This window comes from Polistes canadensis, unplaced genomic scaffold, assembly GCF_001313835.1.
Source record: "Polistes canadensis isolate GaletaPanama2010 unplaced genomic scaffold, ASM131383v1 scaffold_107, whole genome shotgun sequence".
Taxonomy (NCBI): domain Eukaryota; kingdom Metazoa; phylum Arthropoda; class Insecta; order Hymenoptera; family Vespidae; genus Polistes; species Polistes canadensis.
In genome coordinates this window covers 41,461-59,790 of record NW_014569654.1, presented here as the reverse complement: position 1 = coordinate 59,790, position 18,330 = coordinate 41,461, and the positions used below count along the sequence as shown (strand labels likewise).

At 36.3% G+C, this 18,330-nt stretch overlaps 1 protein-coding gene across 4 annotated transcripts in view; it reads left to right on the top strand.

Annotated features, from left to right (window-relative positions):
• Nucleotides 1-18,256, top strand: part of LOC106787596 (LIM/homeobox protein Lhx3) — a 38,474-nt gene extending 20,218 nt beyond the window's left edge. The window contains exons 2-8 of one of the 4 annotated variants that reach the window (XM_014750110.1): nt 10,547-10,825; nt 10,952-11,126; nt 11,286-11,497; nt 11,726-11,918; nt 12,978-13,144; nt 14,276-14,491; nt 14,586-18,256. In XM_014750110.1, the coding sequence (XP_014605596.1) occupies nt 10,547-10,825; nt 10,952-11,126; nt 11,286-11,497; nt 11,726-11,918; nt 12,978-13,144; nt 14,276-14,491; nt 14,586-14,764 (1,421 nt within the window). In that variant the 3' untranslated portion in view covers nt 14,765-18,256. The remainder of the gene's footprint in view (nt 1-10,546; nt 10,826-10,951; nt 11,127-11,285; nt 11,498-11,725; nt 11,919-12,977; nt 13,145-14,275; nt 14,492-14,585) is intronic. The other 3 variants (XM_014750111.1, XM_014750112.1, XM_014750113.1) reach the window with 3 other exon arrangements.
• The last annotated feature ends 74 nt before the right edge of the window (nt 18,257-18,330 follow it).

Here is an 18,330-nt window from a genome sequence, read left to right as displayed (position 1 = left end):
AACCACGCAAACTATATTACTTTAACGCTGTTGATCTACCACCGTGACAACAACACGAATGACGTGTATTGCATATGAGCTATTTTATCGGATTACAAAAAGGAAAGTCAAAAGAAGAAATCCTAATGTAATTCCCCTTTTGACTTTAACCATAAAATGTTATACGGTTTAACGTTGGTATTAATAATGAAGGTGACACTTGACATTAAAAAGTAGTAGCTTTCTTTGACAAGACAGAGGACGTATTTCGATTCTCACATTATATCACTGGGATCAAGTCCCGAGAGATGTAACAAGCCTAGAGTATTCTCTAGAGAATTATGGGAACAGTACAGCAAATACCAAACCCAAGAGTATCCAATGTACATGGTAGCATATTGTAGGAGAGACTCATGGGGTTTTCCGTGCGAGAAGTCGGCCATTCGAATGGTCAAAAGAGAGACAGAGACAGACAGAGATAGATAGATTTAAAGATAGAGAGAGAAAGAGAAAGCTGTACGTGCTTAGGGTCCTATGTTGCAAGTGTTATCGTGTGCCATTGTGCTGATGCTGGTGTTGTCTACGCTGATATTGTTGCACACTCGACCTGTTATGGTACCCATGGGTCGTCCAAAGTAGAATGGCAAACCATACGAACTTGCCTTCTCACGGTGGAAAATGAAAAGAAATTTTTCCATATATGCATACGTAGATATAATCTGTGTGTCTCTTTCGAGATGATACTTTTTACTTGCTTTAAAGAAATATAAAAACACATCGTTGGCACGTGTCAAGAAACATATGGCGAAGCCACCGTGATAACTCGCTCGTGCCTGACATCCTTTGAGCTTCCCTTTCCAAAAAAAGGATCACCGCTTTTTACAGGTGTCATTTGGAGAGCTTACAGGGATTCCAAGTTAACTGTTCTGCTGGTGTCCGATTACTTACCAACGTTGGGTTATCCGATCTATGTTGGTATTATTTAGCAACTCGACGACCAATGACGACGACGACGACTATACCTCCTAAGTTGGAAAAATTTACTATCGGAATTTATCGCAGGGTTACAACTGAGGATAAATGAGAACGAAATCGTTCGTTAACACAAGGATGCAAGGCAAAAAACTTGCCGCCTATCGTTAAATCGACGCAAACGGAGGAAGCGTCGAACGCGAAGAACGGCAAAAGAAAAAGCTTCTTCTCTCTTTTTCTCTCTTTCTCGTAGCTCTTATACAACAACAACAACAACAACAACAACAACAAAACAACAACAAAAAACAACAAAAAAGAAAACAGCAAAAAGAAGGAAAGTAGAAAAAGAAGATAGAAAGGAAAGAGGTAAAGAGGAGAGAGAGAAAGAGAGAGAAAGAGAGAGAGGAGGAAGATTAAACGAGAACTTTTGCAGTCGGGTGAAAGCACAACCGCAACGTCGCGTTTTCGAAAAAGGAACTAAACGACAAAAGACGCGGGTGAGAGAAAAAGAGAGAGAGAGAGACAGAGAGAAAGAGAGAACGAAAGAGCTAAAAAGACAAAGGAACGCGAATTTCTCTCCATCGGACGGGCTTCTTGCGTCACTCGTTAACCTCGCGATCGTATATCACCGGCGTGAAAAGAAACAGCGAGAGGAGACGCAGCTGTGATCAGTGAGCCGTCTCGCCGGTAAAAAGACAGAGAAAGAAAAAAAGGGATAGAGAAAGATAGAGAATAGGTAAGAGAGGAAAAGGAAACGAAAAAAAAGAAAATAAATAAAAAAAAAAAGGAAAGAAAATATTAATCACGACTCGACACACCACTGGCCGACCTCTTGATTTCCGGCTTCTCGACCTTTTCCGGAAGTAATTCGACTCGGTTCGCGGTACCATGACTCGAATCACGTTTAACGATAATTCGTTCGGTCGTATAATATAAGAAAAAGGGGTTTGTTGAATTCGTCAACTCGTAACTCGATTTGACATCTGCCATTTACGCAATAGAAATCTTGTTAACGTTAGTCAGATACGAAAAATAAAGAAACGAATTAAATAAAACAGGTGTGGAGATTATTGAAATTGCAAGTAACGAATAAATCATCTGTTGTTCGTCGAAGTATAAATCGAAACGGATCGAAAAATTTAGGAAGTAAGTAAATTTGATTAATAAAATAGAGTCAGAGTAAGTTTTAGCGGATCAGTTTAGACTCCGTTTCGTCCAAACGAGCGTGTAACAAGAAGCCACTTGGCCCGAGCCGGTCGGTAATAGATTAAAGCCATCTTCGTCCCTAGCACGGGGGCATATATTGTCTCCTTAACACCACACCACCATCCCCCGGTAGTTTCGCTTTAGTTCACTTGACCCTACTTGTCTCACCGAGGTCTGCTACGATCCACGTTGTCGTCGTCTCCCCTTCGATACGATTCTCTCTATCTCTATCTTTATTTCTATCTCTCTTTAATATCGTCTTCTTCTATTCCTCTACTTTATCCTCTTCGCCCTCTTATCCTTTCCCTCCATACACTCTCCTCCTGCTTTTTCTCTACCCATATTTCACCACTTTCTCACCACCAACGTGTGACAGAGAAATAGAAAGAGAGAAAGAGAACACACACGCACGCGCGAGAGAACACACATCCTTTACAAAAACCAATCTCCACGAGCTGGAAGGCCTTACTTTACTCCACTACTCTTTCTCATTCGTGTGCATACGTGTGATATAACACATACACGTTAAAATAGTTGGAATGTGAGTGCGTCGGCCCTATAGCAGGGTGCGGTGCAAAGAGTCCACGCAATTTCCTTAATGTACTCGCTAAATGTTCTAACCCGCAGTACATATCCTGAGAACGTGTGTGCGTACTGATCCGCTTTTCTCGTAGCTACGTAACACTTACACACCTATGTGTTCGTACTGTAGATAGACACTCGTGACCGCTCCTTCTCCGGATCTATAGATCTTTCGTGACCGCACGCGGGAAAAAGGAAGTGGGCTAAACGGATACGTGTATATATCTATATTAGTTCTACGTGTATTCGTGTTCAAGTTTAAATGTAAATATAAAAATGAAATTACATTGATTATATAAAAAAAAAAAAAGGCTTTATTTGTCATCTGAATTTTAAAATTATTTCTATTAAATGTCATGTTATGCATCTGTTAATAATACTGTGTATAATATATATATATATGAGTGATGTATAAAGTTCTACCCTAAAATTCATACAATTCAAGGTCATAAAGCAAGCGTATGCATAATGTAGAAAGTGCGAAAGCTACTTGCGATTAACTCCAAGTTTCCAGGACAGAAGCACCAGCATGTGGATAAAATAGTTAATGGTCTAGCTAATGTCCCCATATGTGCAAGCCTGTGCGTATGGATATGCACGACACGCAATGGGCGTTACGCATAAATAATGCAACCGAGGAGGAACCATCATCCATCCTCGAGGAGTGCCCCATTTAGTTGGCATTCTACTTGCTTCGATGATATAGCTGCTGAACTGCTTTACTTTGATGACTCAATAAGCACATAGGATTTAGTACTTTGAAGTGTTTCTTGAACTTGGATAATAAATCGATCGTGAATCTTTTAATTATTCGCGAACTTTTATTTCGTTTTCTTCTTTTTAAATATATTGCTAGAAATGTTGATAAAAATAACAAAACAAAAAAAAGTGTTGAAGGATAGAAAATTAAAAAACCAAAAAGGACATTGCATAAATCATCGACGTTTGTCTTGAAATGGTGAGCCGTTTAGTTTGAAAGTACGAAGACAAAAAGAAAATAAAAAAAAAAAAAGAAAATAAATAAAAAGAGGGAAAGAAAGAGAGAGAAAACAATTCTGTCGAAAAGATTTCACCCCTAGGTTTATCCTCTTCGTGCGTTATTCGGCTCCGCGGACACATTGTCTGAATTTTATACTTATTTGCACAATTCACAATGATTTTTCGTATGGTTACGCGACCCATCCAAACTGTTAGCCTCCCCGAAAACAGTCGGGAAAAGAAAAAGGGACAAAAAAGTGAGCTAGCTCGTCCTCTCTCGTTTTATCGGTCGGAAGATATTAGATTTATTAATGTCCACGACTAGGCACGTCAGATTTATTTTTATTACCACCACCTCCATCACCACCACCACCACTACCACCGCACTAGCAACTTTTATTTACGACTTCTTTTTCGCTTTATGATTATTTTGGGTTCATAGTACTAGTAATGAATATATGCATACTGCAGTCATGATTATTAACTTCTCTTTGCTGCTTCTATGTAAACGACGATTAATAAATACAAAGGTTCCATATTAATTGCTATATTGCCAAAGTCTATTACGATGTTATAATTATCATTCTCGATACTCTCTTTATAAACGGAATCAACACGTATGTATCATAATTATACATATATAAATATATGCATATGAACAAATACAATTACCCGGTTAAAAGTTTGGAATCATTACATAAATTCAGAGAAACAAGATATTTGTAAGATAAAAAAATAAGTGCTTTAAAGTTACAAAAATAAATTTATTTTTCAAAACAATTTTAGGAGCGATATATTATTTTACATTAGCATGTATTCTTTTTTTTTCTTTTTATTGAAGAATGAATATTTTTCTGTGTGTAAATTGTTCTGTATGCATTAAATTATACAAGAGCATTATAGACATAAAATTTTACAAAAATCTCTTAAAATATTAACATTTGATATAATAACGTTAGATTATTTCAAAATTTATATTTTTAATTCGTCTACCCTCAAAAAAACGTCAATTGACGTTTATCGTTGTTCCTGGAATTCTTTTTCTTCTTCTTCTTCTTCTTTTGTATTTCTTTTTCCTTTTTGTCGTCAAAAAATCGCAAGATGTTGCCCCGGAGATATTCAGTCGTATTCGACTTTTTGATTTCTGACAGATATCGAACTGTTTTGAGAAAAGGAAGAAGAGAGAAAGTGAGGAGGAAGGGAAAAGGTGCATTACATAAGGACAATAAGCAGCAACAGCAGCAGCAGCAGGCGGGTGGATCCCTGGGGATCGTATTACCTTTGATTATCACTCGTTTTGTTTAGAAAAGAGAAAAACGTAGCTTGAAAGGCTTTACTACTCTTTACTACATAATCATGGGTGCGCTCGCGTGCACATTTACTAGCAGATCTACATGTTAAGAGCATACGTACCTATAACATATATATATATATATATGTATATATATATCATGCATACATATATGCATACATACGTTCATCGTTTAAGCCCATTTAACCATTGGAGATCTCGACCAGAACCAAAACGACAATAGGAGGGTTCTGTCATCGAGCTTTGTAAATCTCGCAAGGGGCTTTCCACGGGGGTGTTGTATGCAAGTTACACGGGGGTTTGCATAGACTCAAAGTCGAAATGGAAAAAGAGAGAGGGACAACGTAGTCTACCGTGACGATACACCCGCGCAAAATTCACTCTCTTTCTCTTTCTCTCTCAATCTTTCTTTCTCCCTACTTCCTTCCTCTCTTATTTTCTAGTTCTTTCTTTGATTCCCCCTTTAACCCCCGTTAGCACCATAGAATTCCATGTCACAATGGCACATCTGGCATCGGCGCACGCTCCGATTATTGCACTTGACGCTAGGAAATCCATAATATTTTGAAAAAAAAATATTCTTTAATAAAAATAATGCGAGATGAGAAACGATAATTGTAATTTGATTATTAGGTATATGGTGGAACATTTGGTAAGATTAATTACTCGCTTTTGCGTTCGGATATTTTACATCGATATTTTACAATTTCGATTATTAGAGGTATTTATTTAAACCGTATCGACTAAAATAGACGAATTGGTATATATATATATATCTGTTCGTTCTCTTTTATTCGTATTGTTCATTGTAGTTTCAAAAATCCCTCAAAAATCCTCAGCTACGTTTAGATTACTTCGCAACTTCCCCGCTGGCTTCGTCGGATGAATTTTAAGGGTTTCGAGATTGCACTTGTCGAATATTAATTTCATTAGCGATATACATATATGTTTTCATAATAACTCGGAGGGATTCACCGAAAGAAAACCATATGCGTAAATGGTTCAAGTAGGTGGCATATATTCAAATCTCTTTACGTGTTGCAAGGGTGATATAATATATTACCCGTTAACGTTATGAAAACGCTCATACCGAACGTGAGAGAAGAGAAATAGATATAGAGAGCATTTGTCCGCTGCGAATTCGATTAAACATGCATATATATCTACCTACGTACCATATATTCGATTAATATTTCATACAATTTTACGGATAAATATATTCTCCAATCTTCCTCTACATATCAAGAGTTTCACGAATTCTACATATCTATGTATATATTAGGTCGTCCACAAAAAGTTTCTTACTTTTTTTTTTCATAAGTTTTACATACAATTTCTTTTCTTTTTTTTTTTATTTTATTTTAATTTTACCGAGAGACATAAGTAAAATTTTAAACTCAGAAAAAAGAAAAAGAAACAAGAATCTTTTAAGACGATCTTAATATATCCATAATCATAATTTCACATTACCTTTCATATAAATCATTATTTCTATGAGAAAAAATGAAAAAGAAAGATAAATTTTATTCGTACATCTTCGTATCTTTCTTTCTTCCTTGTTCCTTTACTGGAAGGTATTTACGAGGTCCAACATGAACAAGAATAAATAGTAGAAATAAATAATAAATGTCATAATTTGTTAGGTCAAGGGTGCCAAAGGGGATGTTATTCCAGAGTAGCAGACCGTGCTAGCTGGCTTGAGTTCTCTTCTTGTTTTGTGTGTGTGTTTGTTTTTTATTTTTTTTTTTTTTTTGTTACGTGGCTCATCCGCTCGGCACAAGCCCCCGAGGTGAGCCCAAACGCGGCATCTACCCTTGCCAAGCCGTGAAAACCCTCTATACCCCCCGCTGGCGATGCTTTTTACGCTTACGGAGGACTCCTGGAGGCGTGTCGACATGTGCAGCGGAACCGACGAAGGGTGGATTCGCGTGATCGAAGGCCGAGAAGGACGCCCACGGAAATTAGCAAAGCCGCGCAATCGCAGAGACACTCCCTGAATAGCTTCTCCATCCTCACGAGAAAGAGAAAGAAAGAAAGAGAGAAAGAGAGAGAGAGAGATCTATCGAAAATAGAAGCGCAAAAAGCGGACATCTTGATTTTCCCTTTCAACGATCTCGACGATACAAATGCGAAGAGCTTAGGTACAGATCCAAACCGGAGAGACTAAATCGTCCCACAGAGAGAGATTATCTATCTTGTTCTTTTTATTTTCTTAAATCCTTTGAGAATTAATACTATGGACACAAATATGCGTTTGGTTAAAAAAGAAAGTTATCAGACTAGGAACTATGAACGTGTATACATGCATGCGATATAATGCATAGAACATATAATTACATCGACATAAATGTAAAGAATACGTTTTATTATTTGTGTGAACGTTGATTGTTATCACGAGTCTTGTCGTATCAAAATTTTATAAGAAAATAACTTTGTCTTTTGTACTTTTTTTATTTGAAATAATGATATACCTAACTTAAGGTACTCGTATTGTATATAATCGATCAATTATACTAGTATACATCTGTTACTATATAATCTATCTATTATAAAAATAATACTATGATATATAGGTTCTTAATATAAAAATTACTATGCTACTATAATCATTCAATAAAGCTGATATTAACGAAAAAGTATTCCGTACCTACGAATAGCACTTCGGCCAAGAGTATTAAACACTTAATAGGTTTGAGGTTATCAAAGATTTTTTAAGAAAGTAAGTACGAATGAAAAATATTGATAATTTAAAAAATATTTTTATAATGAGAATATTTTTATCCGTCCGTCTGTAATAAATAATTTATTTATTTATCATTATATATATATATGTGTGTAATAATAATTTTGAATAATTATTATTCATATTCTACTAAAAAATATGATAATCCTATAACGAAGAAGCAAACCACATAAGATTACTATAATAAAATGAACGCGATGATTTATAACCACCGAATATGGTTATCGATTAGGTTTCTCCTCGTTGCCACAAACTAAGCATGACTGCATTCGTCGAAAGGTATAGTGTAGGTATACTAAAAGCATAAGCGACTGACTTTTTCGTCGATGCGTTCGTCCCTTTCAGCCGCAACGAAAGTGACATAAAAGCGATAGATTTAACAGGATCAACGATATATATGCAAAATGGTGGACCATCTGTTGCCCACGGATGCGAGGTGGAAAATTCAACGTGCTTTAGGGTGCATTAAGGATGGTATCCGTTCATTGATCACGATCATCACTGAATTTGTCAGCTATTTTTTCTTCTTAACGAGCACGATTATACGGATGAACGTTCAAGAAAAGAGCACAAGTTTTATGGTGCATTGGTTATCAAATCGATTGTGGTATTTTTTTTTTCAAAAATCACATAAACCACTTCGATCGATAATTTTGCGCTGCTTGATATTGAATATTTTGAAACATTATTTATAAAACTTTTTAAAATCACAAAAATAAAAATCCTATTTAATATTTTTAATAATTAAGAACATCTAATTTTCGACTTTATGATACGAATAACTACAATCAATAATTTATTTTCATCTTATAGGGTCTGAGAAATATTTTAAAAACTTTTCATTATCGACAAAGAAATTCGATAAAATATATCTGAGTTAGGAATATTTAATCCGACTTTATGAAGGTACAAGAAATAAAGAAGAAAAAGAAGAGAGAGATAGAGAAAGAGACAAAAAAAATGATATACATTCGAAAAATCCATATTTTAGCGGTGGAGTTAGAATTTTCTTCCGAGCAGAAAGACAAGGACGAAATGAAGGTGAGCCGGTAAAGCGAAAAGAGATCTAGAAACGCCTTGGATATCTGCCGCGTGATCGTGGATATCCAAGATGAGACGGTGTGTGCATTCGTGTAAATGGAAAGAGAAAGAGTAAGAGAATACACTCGCGTCTAGCGTTGAGAGAAAGATAGAGATAGAGAAAAAGAAAAAAAGAAAGAGAGAGAGAGAGAGAGAGAGAGAGAGAGAGAGAGAGAAAGAAGGAAAGAAAAAGAAAAGGGATGAAAAGGAATATATACACGAATGATCACGACTAAGATTATAAAATGGCGACCTCACCAGCAGTAGGAGAAGAGAAGTAGAAGCAGAAGCAGTAGCACGGCCGTTCTTAATTTCGCTCGGTTCTTTTTGTGCTCTCCACAATCCCCTTCGTCGAGTCAGCTCACCACCACAAGCACCCACCGATACCAACCACCCCTTCGCCTTTCTCCGACATTCTCCCCGTTCCTTCCCGAATCACCGACAGTCCCTTATACCAAAGGAGTTCCTAAGGGAAAGCTCGAGAATTCTTTTACGCGACGATTCCGATGAATACATACCAAGGTATCATCATAGGCGTGGCTCACGGGATGAATGGATATTAACGAATGAATACAAGCTATCTGAAATGAAATATTTTCATTTTTTGTTTGGTTATCAGGAAAAGAATGAGACAGTTTAATTAAAGAGAAAAAAGAAAAAAATAGTAGTAGTTACCGAGGAATATTCTTCGAATTAAAATGATAAATCTTCAAAATATTCTCCTTACGCAATAAAGAAAGTCTTAACTGTGATAGAAAATTGTTAAACTGAATTATAAGATAAAAAGGTAAGGATAAAAATTGTGATATTCGATAAAAGAGAGTGAATTTATCGGAAGCTTTTTTTTCTTTTTTTTTTCTTTTTTTTTTTTTGTACACTTAGCACGTATTCAGGAAAGCGAGAATATCGCCAAGCGGTAAAACCTAGTATTCTCGTACTAGAGTAAAAACGTCGATGGATACGAAGAGAAACTTCCTCGGAAGCGTGTGTCCGCGTTTATATCGCCGTCGCCAAAATTTGTAGTCCTTTGTTTTTATCCGCCGTTCTTCGAGGGGTGCCAACGAGGGTAAGAAGAGTCGTCAGGGTGGTTGTAAGCAACCCCCGTCGAATACGGTGTCCAGCTCGTACGCCATATTGGAGGCGGTAAAAGTTTCCTCCAATCGGTACCGGAAGCGGGGTGGCATGGGTAGAAACCACACCCAATCACCCTGACACTTGCCCCACCAGTGACCCGCCACACCCACGCATGTCACGTGCGCACTAGCAACGCTACACTCGACAGAGCAGTCGTGTGCCTGCAACCGTCTTGTCATCCGTGCTTTCCATTCTGTCGCTCCTCTATCTATATCTTTCTCTTTCTATCTCTTTTTATCTTTCTTTACTTTTTCCATCATTACTTCTTTTTTCTTTTACATCCTCTGATCTCTCTCTTTCTCCCTCACACACACTTTATTTCGCACCTTAACAAAGCTTTCTCTTTGGTTATCTTTTTTATTCGTGAGTTAGAGAAAGAGACTATCAGTGACGACGGATCTTGTTTATTAATATTGACAAGTGTAAATACTGTGTGCTAAAGATCAACATATAGGAATATAATAACATTGGACCAAAATCCTGGATGATGTGATAAGATTACTCTCAATCATATATATATATATGTACATATTTCATATCTCGTTTTCTCGCTTCTCGAGATGAGTTACATTCTACGAGAATTACTGTGACGCGTTTCTTCATCGCTATGACTATGATAAGCCTCGAGATGTTGAGTCGTGAGACTCTGCCGCTGGAAGGGATGTACCAGCGAGCTCGCGAGGAGATGCTCACTCCGCCACAAAGTAGCCCGGAGTCTCAACATCGACGCAACACTGGTAACAACGTCGCTGATAATACCATTTGTCACGACATGCACCCTCTCAGTCAACCTGCCGTCGATCTAGGCTTACCCTCGCATATTCCGGAAATTCTTTATTGTAAGTGAACAGCTATTGCTGTGCTGGTTCACTTGTCAAATTTCTACACTGTTCTATATACATACGATTTGATTCATTTTCGAATAGAGAACTATCCTTAATTCTAGTTATCCTGTTTCGTTCCAGCCTCGATACCGAAATGTGGTGGTTGCCAGGAAGCAATCCTGGATAGGTACGTGTTGAAGGTCCTAGAAAGGTGTTGGCACGCGAGATGTCTGACCTGTCGGGACTGCGGAGCAAGGCTAACAGACAAATGCTTCGCGAGAAACGGCCATGTCTTTTGCAAGGACGATTTCTTCAAGTAAGCACCAATGATTGTTACAAATCTTATCCGTTATTCCTGTTTAATTGAATCGTACATAAAGATAAGAAACAAAAAGAGATAACGCGTTTCGATTAAAAGCTAGTAGAGTCATGTCATTTACGTGTGAATGTAATGTGAAAATGTTGTATGTTGTTGGTGTGGCAGGCGTTTTGGGACGAAATGCGCGGGCTGCGGCCAAGGATTGGCACCTTCGCAAGTGGTAAGAAGAGCGCAAGAATTGGTGTATCATCTGACCTGTTTCTCCTGCGCACTCTGTTCGCGACAGTTGGACACCGGGGATGAATTTTACCTCATGGAGGATAAGAAACTCGTCTGCAAACCGGACTACGAACAAGCCAAGGCAAAAGGTAATATAAATTGTAGGAAAAATAAATTGAAACAGCGGGTAGGAAATTGAAAGATACCCCTGGAGCGAACTCAATTGGTTATATTTTTGTTTCGTTCACTCTACGGGTATCCTCGTAAATTAATTAAACGTCGAATTAAATTTCTTCGAATTTTATTCGTTCTATTAATATCAATAATAACGTTAAATGTATCAAAGGATTACGATCAAAAATTATAACAAATTTTAGAACTAGCCGACGGCGGTAGCATCGATGGTGATCAACCAAACAAGAGGCCGCGAACGACGATCACGGCGAAACAATTGGAGACCTTGAAATTGGCGTACAATACCAGTCCGAAGCCAGCGAGACATGTTCGGGAACAACTCTCGCAGGACACGGGTTTGGATATGCGTGTCGTCCAAGTGTGGTTTCAAAACAGGTACTAATACAATTTGTCACTATTTATCTCGTGAGAAACAAAATTCGAAAAAATCATGTATTATTAGAATAATGTAAACCACTTTAAAGATATTTTCGAGATAAATTTACGATTCATAAGATAGAATTCCGTAGCGTATGTTTCGAGACAGAGATCGATCCGACAAAATTTTCTACATAACAATTTGAAAACAAGGAGAGAGAAATAACAAAAAGAATAATTTCGTTTATCGAACGAAAAAGGCGAGCGCGTCTTTGTTGGGAGATAAATTTAAACGAAGCCAAGGCAGATGAGTAATTGTGAGATGCTGGGCACTCATAAGGATTCCGTACCAACCGGCAAGGTTTCCGAAGCCCTTCTCTAGGGCAAGACCAATCGTGAGACCACAGATAGAATTAAATGCTTCGAATTCATTAACTTGTCGAAAGAGAATACCGACGATAAGAATTTCCGTATATAAATCGATCTACCACGCTCGCGATATGATATCCCTATTCTCTTCGAATACTACCTAGAAAAGAATTAACAAAGAAAGTGAAGAAAATTAAATAATCGTTTTAGAATTTCTACAAATCCTAAAACTATCTTCTCATTTTCGCCTGTGTTATTATTATCGTTTAAAGTACGTGTGAGCGATACCGCGGTACAAAGTAACAAAAGTAGGTGAGCTATATCTAAGAATATTATTTTATCTCGCCTTTTTTTTTTTTTTTTTTAATACATCTCTCTATCTTGCCTTACACTCGAAGAAATCTCGAGGAGAATATCGAGAGAAGAAATGTCACTATAACTAAGTAGTTACTTCTGCAGCTTTCTAAGATCGACGTCGTAATCAATAAACCGATAAGGAAAAACGAGATTCGAAGTTGTAAAAATTTTCTACGCGTGCCGATTATCCAATCGTCAAGTTTTAGATAATAGTCGTGAAAGAAAATATAGTTGGTGATTCATTTTCTTAGAGTGGAGCGATCCTTTTTCCCGTTATTATATTTATTTTTCTCTCTCGTCAAATAATTAAATAGAAACAAGATCGGAATAGAATGAATCATTCGTGTTAAGGAGGGCAAAGGAGAAGAGACTGAAGAAGGACGCCGGTAGGACAAGGTGGTCGCAGTATTTTCGAAGTATGAAAGGTACCAGTGCGGGTGGACATTCGCCTAGGCACGACAAATTACTTGACAAGGACGAACTCAAAGTTGATCTGGATTCGACCTTTGGCCATCACGGTATGTACAAATCATCTCGATGTATTTCTCTTCGTTTTTCGTAGATCCAAATAAAAACAAAAAAATGTATCTCTATTTATATATATATATATATAATTCTTATCTTCATTTTCTTCATTTATATTTAAATGTATATTTATATACGCGAAAACACGCGAATTACGTGGGTTCTCTAAAAAAAGAATCGTTTCTTCGTCCCACGCAAAAGACGAGACTCGTTGGATAAAACGATCCTCACGAAACTCCGTTCCCGCAATCGCTTTATCGCTCGCAAGATACCTACAAGGGAGGAGAGGACGATCTTCTTCAAATATTCAGGAGATTGCAAAGGCTAACTGGTAGCTTGCTATACCTGAGATTTTCGGAAGATTGCGGATTATCCTTGAATTTATATCCCCCATTAGCTGTACACCAAAAAGCCTACGCAAGTTTTATGTTAAATATTTAATCAAATCGACTCGAAATCGGTGTAATTGTTTCGAATAAGGACAATTTTCTTTCGAATACGTATATTACTATTATTTTTATTATATATATATATATATATAAAATGCAGAGACGAAATATAGATATATATCTGATATTGAATTTATTTAAACGATGACATTGTTATAAAGATGATCAAAGGGATCAACGATTAAAGGCAGATAAAAGATAATAAAATTAAAACGTGACATCACGAGGCGTCCAAGCACGAGAATATCTGTTTATAATTCAGAAGGCAATCCATTCTGAATTTTAAACGCGTTAGAAAAAATGTCTCTTTCATGTTTGCCACGTCGCGAAAGTGGGAATGATATTGGTGGCACGTGCATTCCTAGTAGGACAAGAATTATCTTCGATCAAGAGACACGGCTTATCTTCCCTAGATCTATCATAAGCCGAACGTCGGGTGCTATTCGAACGAGTTGAATTATTATCGTCAAGGCTCATCATGCTAGACAAGTTTTATCTTTTTCATCGTCACGACTAATGCCTTCTGTTTGATTCGGTCACTCGTTTACGCTCACTTCAGATAGCTAACTGTATCTCTAATTTCCTTACGTAATAATATTAATGTAGATCTATTGTAAAAGTACATAAATAATACATACGTACTTATCCCTAAATTACATAAATCTGGTATTTTAGATTTAAGTAACGACAGTTACGGGACGGTTGTGAATATGGGATTGGACGGAGAAGGTGCGAGTCCAGGTGGTGGTGGAAACAGTGGTAGCGGTGGACCACCTCGTGGTTATTTAGGTGCAACTACACCACCTTATCTATCGACATCCCGATCACCGTCCTTACCACCACAATTTCCATACCCACCAGATGCAGGTCTTTCAGTATACACTACACTCGGTAAGAATAATTAAAATTATATTCTTATTTTTTCATCGTGTGTGAAATCCTTTAAAAAGAAGAAGATTTAATAAAATTATTGAATTGTATACAGGAGGGCCAGGAGGCATGGTACCAGGACCTGCATCGGATCTTAGCAACGAATCGAGCGGGGGTGGTGGTGGTGGTGGTGGCGGTGGCGGTGGTGGTTATCCCGACTTTCCACCCTCGCCGGATTCCTGGCTTGGAGAGCCACCCTCGCACGCTCATCACCAATCACACTACGCCACATAACCCGCCAAAGCCGAACGATATCGAATACCGTCTAAAATAACGCAACGCTATGGAACAACATTTACCTGACGACAGACACAAACTCTCCTCGAGATTAATGACGAATGAGAAGAATCCCGTGTTCTCGAATCCCTTCTATTAGGGAAAGACTCGTCGTCGTCGTCGTCGTCGTCGTCGTTCTAGCCGATTACACATTTATGTCATTACACTTACGACAATTAAATACGCGTTGCGATTTATTCGAATTCATTTATGTCCAAATTTGACATTGCTTCGATATGAAAAGGGTAATTAACGGTTTGGAAATGTGAAACAAGTTCGAAGAAGACGTGCGAGTAACGCAAAAATTATAAAGCGTACCATAAATTTGAACTATGGTCGTAATTAGAAGGAGAGATTATGGTCGGTGATTGATTTGTTGTCATTACAAATTATTTATTTGATACTATTATCACTTGGTTATTAATCGAAACATTTAAAGAGATTTATGATTCTAGTATTCGTCCACATAGTAGAGCATCGCATGAACGATGCAACAAATTAATGAACTTTAACGTTGTTTCGCGCGCAAATAATTGACATTTTTTTGTATGGTGAAAGAAGAGAGCAATGGATTATACCAACTTATCATAATAATAATCGCGATCGACGTTCTCTTATTTCGTGTGTATAATTGACGTTATATAAGTATTATTTATATATAAAATCTAAAAATGTAAGAGCATCAAAGTACTTAAAACGAAAGAAAGAAAGAAAAAAAAAAATAATGAAATGGAATTGAAATGCGAAATCTTAGCGATCGATCGCTTGACTCTCTCACGATCAATCAAACTTAATCTCAAGATGTGTTAAAGTTGGTTTTTCCCATTTAAAAAAAAAAAATAATGCGAAAAAGTGAAGTGTGCACCCAACAGCAATCGAGTAAGATCTAACGACGGGACGATGAAAATCAAAAATGATTCATCGTGAGTATTAAATTCGACTCGTGATAAATGAATTTCGGCGTAATATTTCGAGAGATGTAATCTGTAAATTCCAGCATCGATGAACTGTCGCGTAAGTATCGTATATACACGACGAACATGCACGTATCTATTTATCTATCGTTATCGAGCAGTGTTGCTCTTTCAAGGTATTGATCGTGTATAACTATCGAAATCAGCTTTCATGGAATTTCTTGCATAGCTCGAAGTATCGTAGATTCGAAAGAGAAATCAACACAATTCGCATGATCGTATTGTGACTACTTTCAAAATGAAATAATCCAAATATCTTTTTCGACCTTTTCATTTTCTATTCATTTGGCAACAAATGTAATATGAAAAAGAGTTTTTAACTTCTGATAAACTAATCGGACCATATATTATACAAAATATTATTATGACATTCCACATTTTTATCGAGAGTTAAACGATCGATACTTTTACCTTGTACAAGCTATTTCTTAGTAAATACGTCTTTATTTCCCCGAAATATCTACTTACTTACTTACTTCTTAATTACTTGTTATATTTAATATCGTGTGTTTGCGTATAAGTGTTCAATTTGTTTATTGAATCTTCTGTACGAATTTCTAAGTGACATGAGCTAGTGATCGGTTAGCACATCGATACTTTGATTTTTCTTACAAAATATTGCAAAAGTAAGTGGAAGTCGAAATGTTCGAAACTGCGTTCCAAGAAATACATTGATTGCAAATTCTAGAAGATTAAATTTAAAAAAAAAAAGTAGGTATAGTTATCTGTACGCGAATGTCGTATCAAAACGATCAATAATTTTCTTTACAAAATAAATACTACAAATCGATGTCTGATTAAACAATTGAAGTATTAATCCTTATAAGAATTTGTAATCAATGGTAACAAATGATTTGTAGGTAAAGATATGGGTTTTACAAAAGACGTGCTATTCTGAGAATCGATGAACATAATTATTTCGCCATTCGGATTATCTCTTTTAATCTTTTTAACGTTGCAAAAGTTCAGAACGTTTAATAATTTCATTTACATAAAACAGTACAAAGGATAGATTCTCCAATTAATTATTTAGTAATTATCTTAACTATAAATCCAAGAGTCGATAATGCAGATCCCTTCGTTGGTATTCCGAATAAAATCAAATTAAATTCGTTCGCAAAAGAATTGCGATCGATCATACTGGAACAAACAGGTCAAACAAATGGTGATAATCAAAATTACAATTAGTTTATAGAACAGTGAAGATCGAAAATATGTAAATGATCAAAATAATTACGCTGGTTTCGATCGATTACGAATAATGTCGAAAAATAAAGCTCCGGCGAATGATACCAATATTTTTTCTTTCCTTCTTATTATATTGAAATTTGTATACACGTTCTTCGAGGAAAAGAAAGAAGGAAGGAAAGAAAGAAAGAAAGAAAGAAAGAAAGAAAGAAAGAAAGAAAGAAAGAAAGAATGAAAAGAGAAAGAAACAGATAAATTTAATATGCATATAGATAAAGCGCGATAATGTTGTGAATCAAAAAGAAAAAAAGGGGGATCTTTCTCCGCACCATAATTGGATTTTCTACAAATTAATAGATGAAAATTCTACGTGCGTCTCGTATCAATTAAAAAATGAAGCATTTAATCGCGTATATTACATGCAAGAACTGTAATCGAAACACAATCTTCATAGATTTGTATCTATCGTACTGGATTTGCTCTATGGATTTTTTCTTTCGTTTATTTTATCGGTCTCCGAAAAAAAAAAAACAACAAAAAAGACACATTGCTTTTTATATTAATCGCAATAACTCGTTCGATGTTCTACATACGTGTATGTAGTATTATTATATATTTGGTATATAGATTTTAAAATATATATAACAATCGTGAATCCATCTGTGTTTAACTCGAACAAGATAAGATATCTTATCCCAAAAAATGGACAGATATGTTCATAATACATACGTAGAGTTCATGGAACGATCAATCGATCTTGTAAAATCGAACCGGGATCTTCTTTTTTCTTACGTATAACTACTGTCGTTTATTTGGTTCGTCGTACGTCTTCTTGGTTCGTTAAAAAAAAAAAGGAAAGAAAAGAAAAGAAAGAAAAAAGCAAAAATACACTCATCGTAATTGTCATGAGATTTTGATTACAGTTCTTGATCATATATAGCAGCGTGCTAATGGAAAAGTGTCACTGTAGAATTGTATATACGTATACCCTTCTCTTCCTAATCATTCTGCCTACAAATTCAATTATCATGAGAAACAAAAGAAAATAAAAATAACATGAAAAAATGCGTTAAGAAAGATATTATATTAAACGACTAAGAAAGAGTGAAATGTTGTACAATATGAAAAGAAAAGAAAAAGAAAACTGATTTTGTGCTCCTCATCGAACTTGACGGACAAAAAACATGCGTGTAATTATCGCAGTTCGCAACTTCACCGAAATCGGTTATTACGGATCTTTATATTATTATCTAGTCATCAAGTGATAATAAAAATTTATCATAATCTATGTTAATTCGTATTTTATTCGTATACCAGAACTGTTTCGAGTAACGAGAGAAGCACCGAAGTCGATCTCGACGA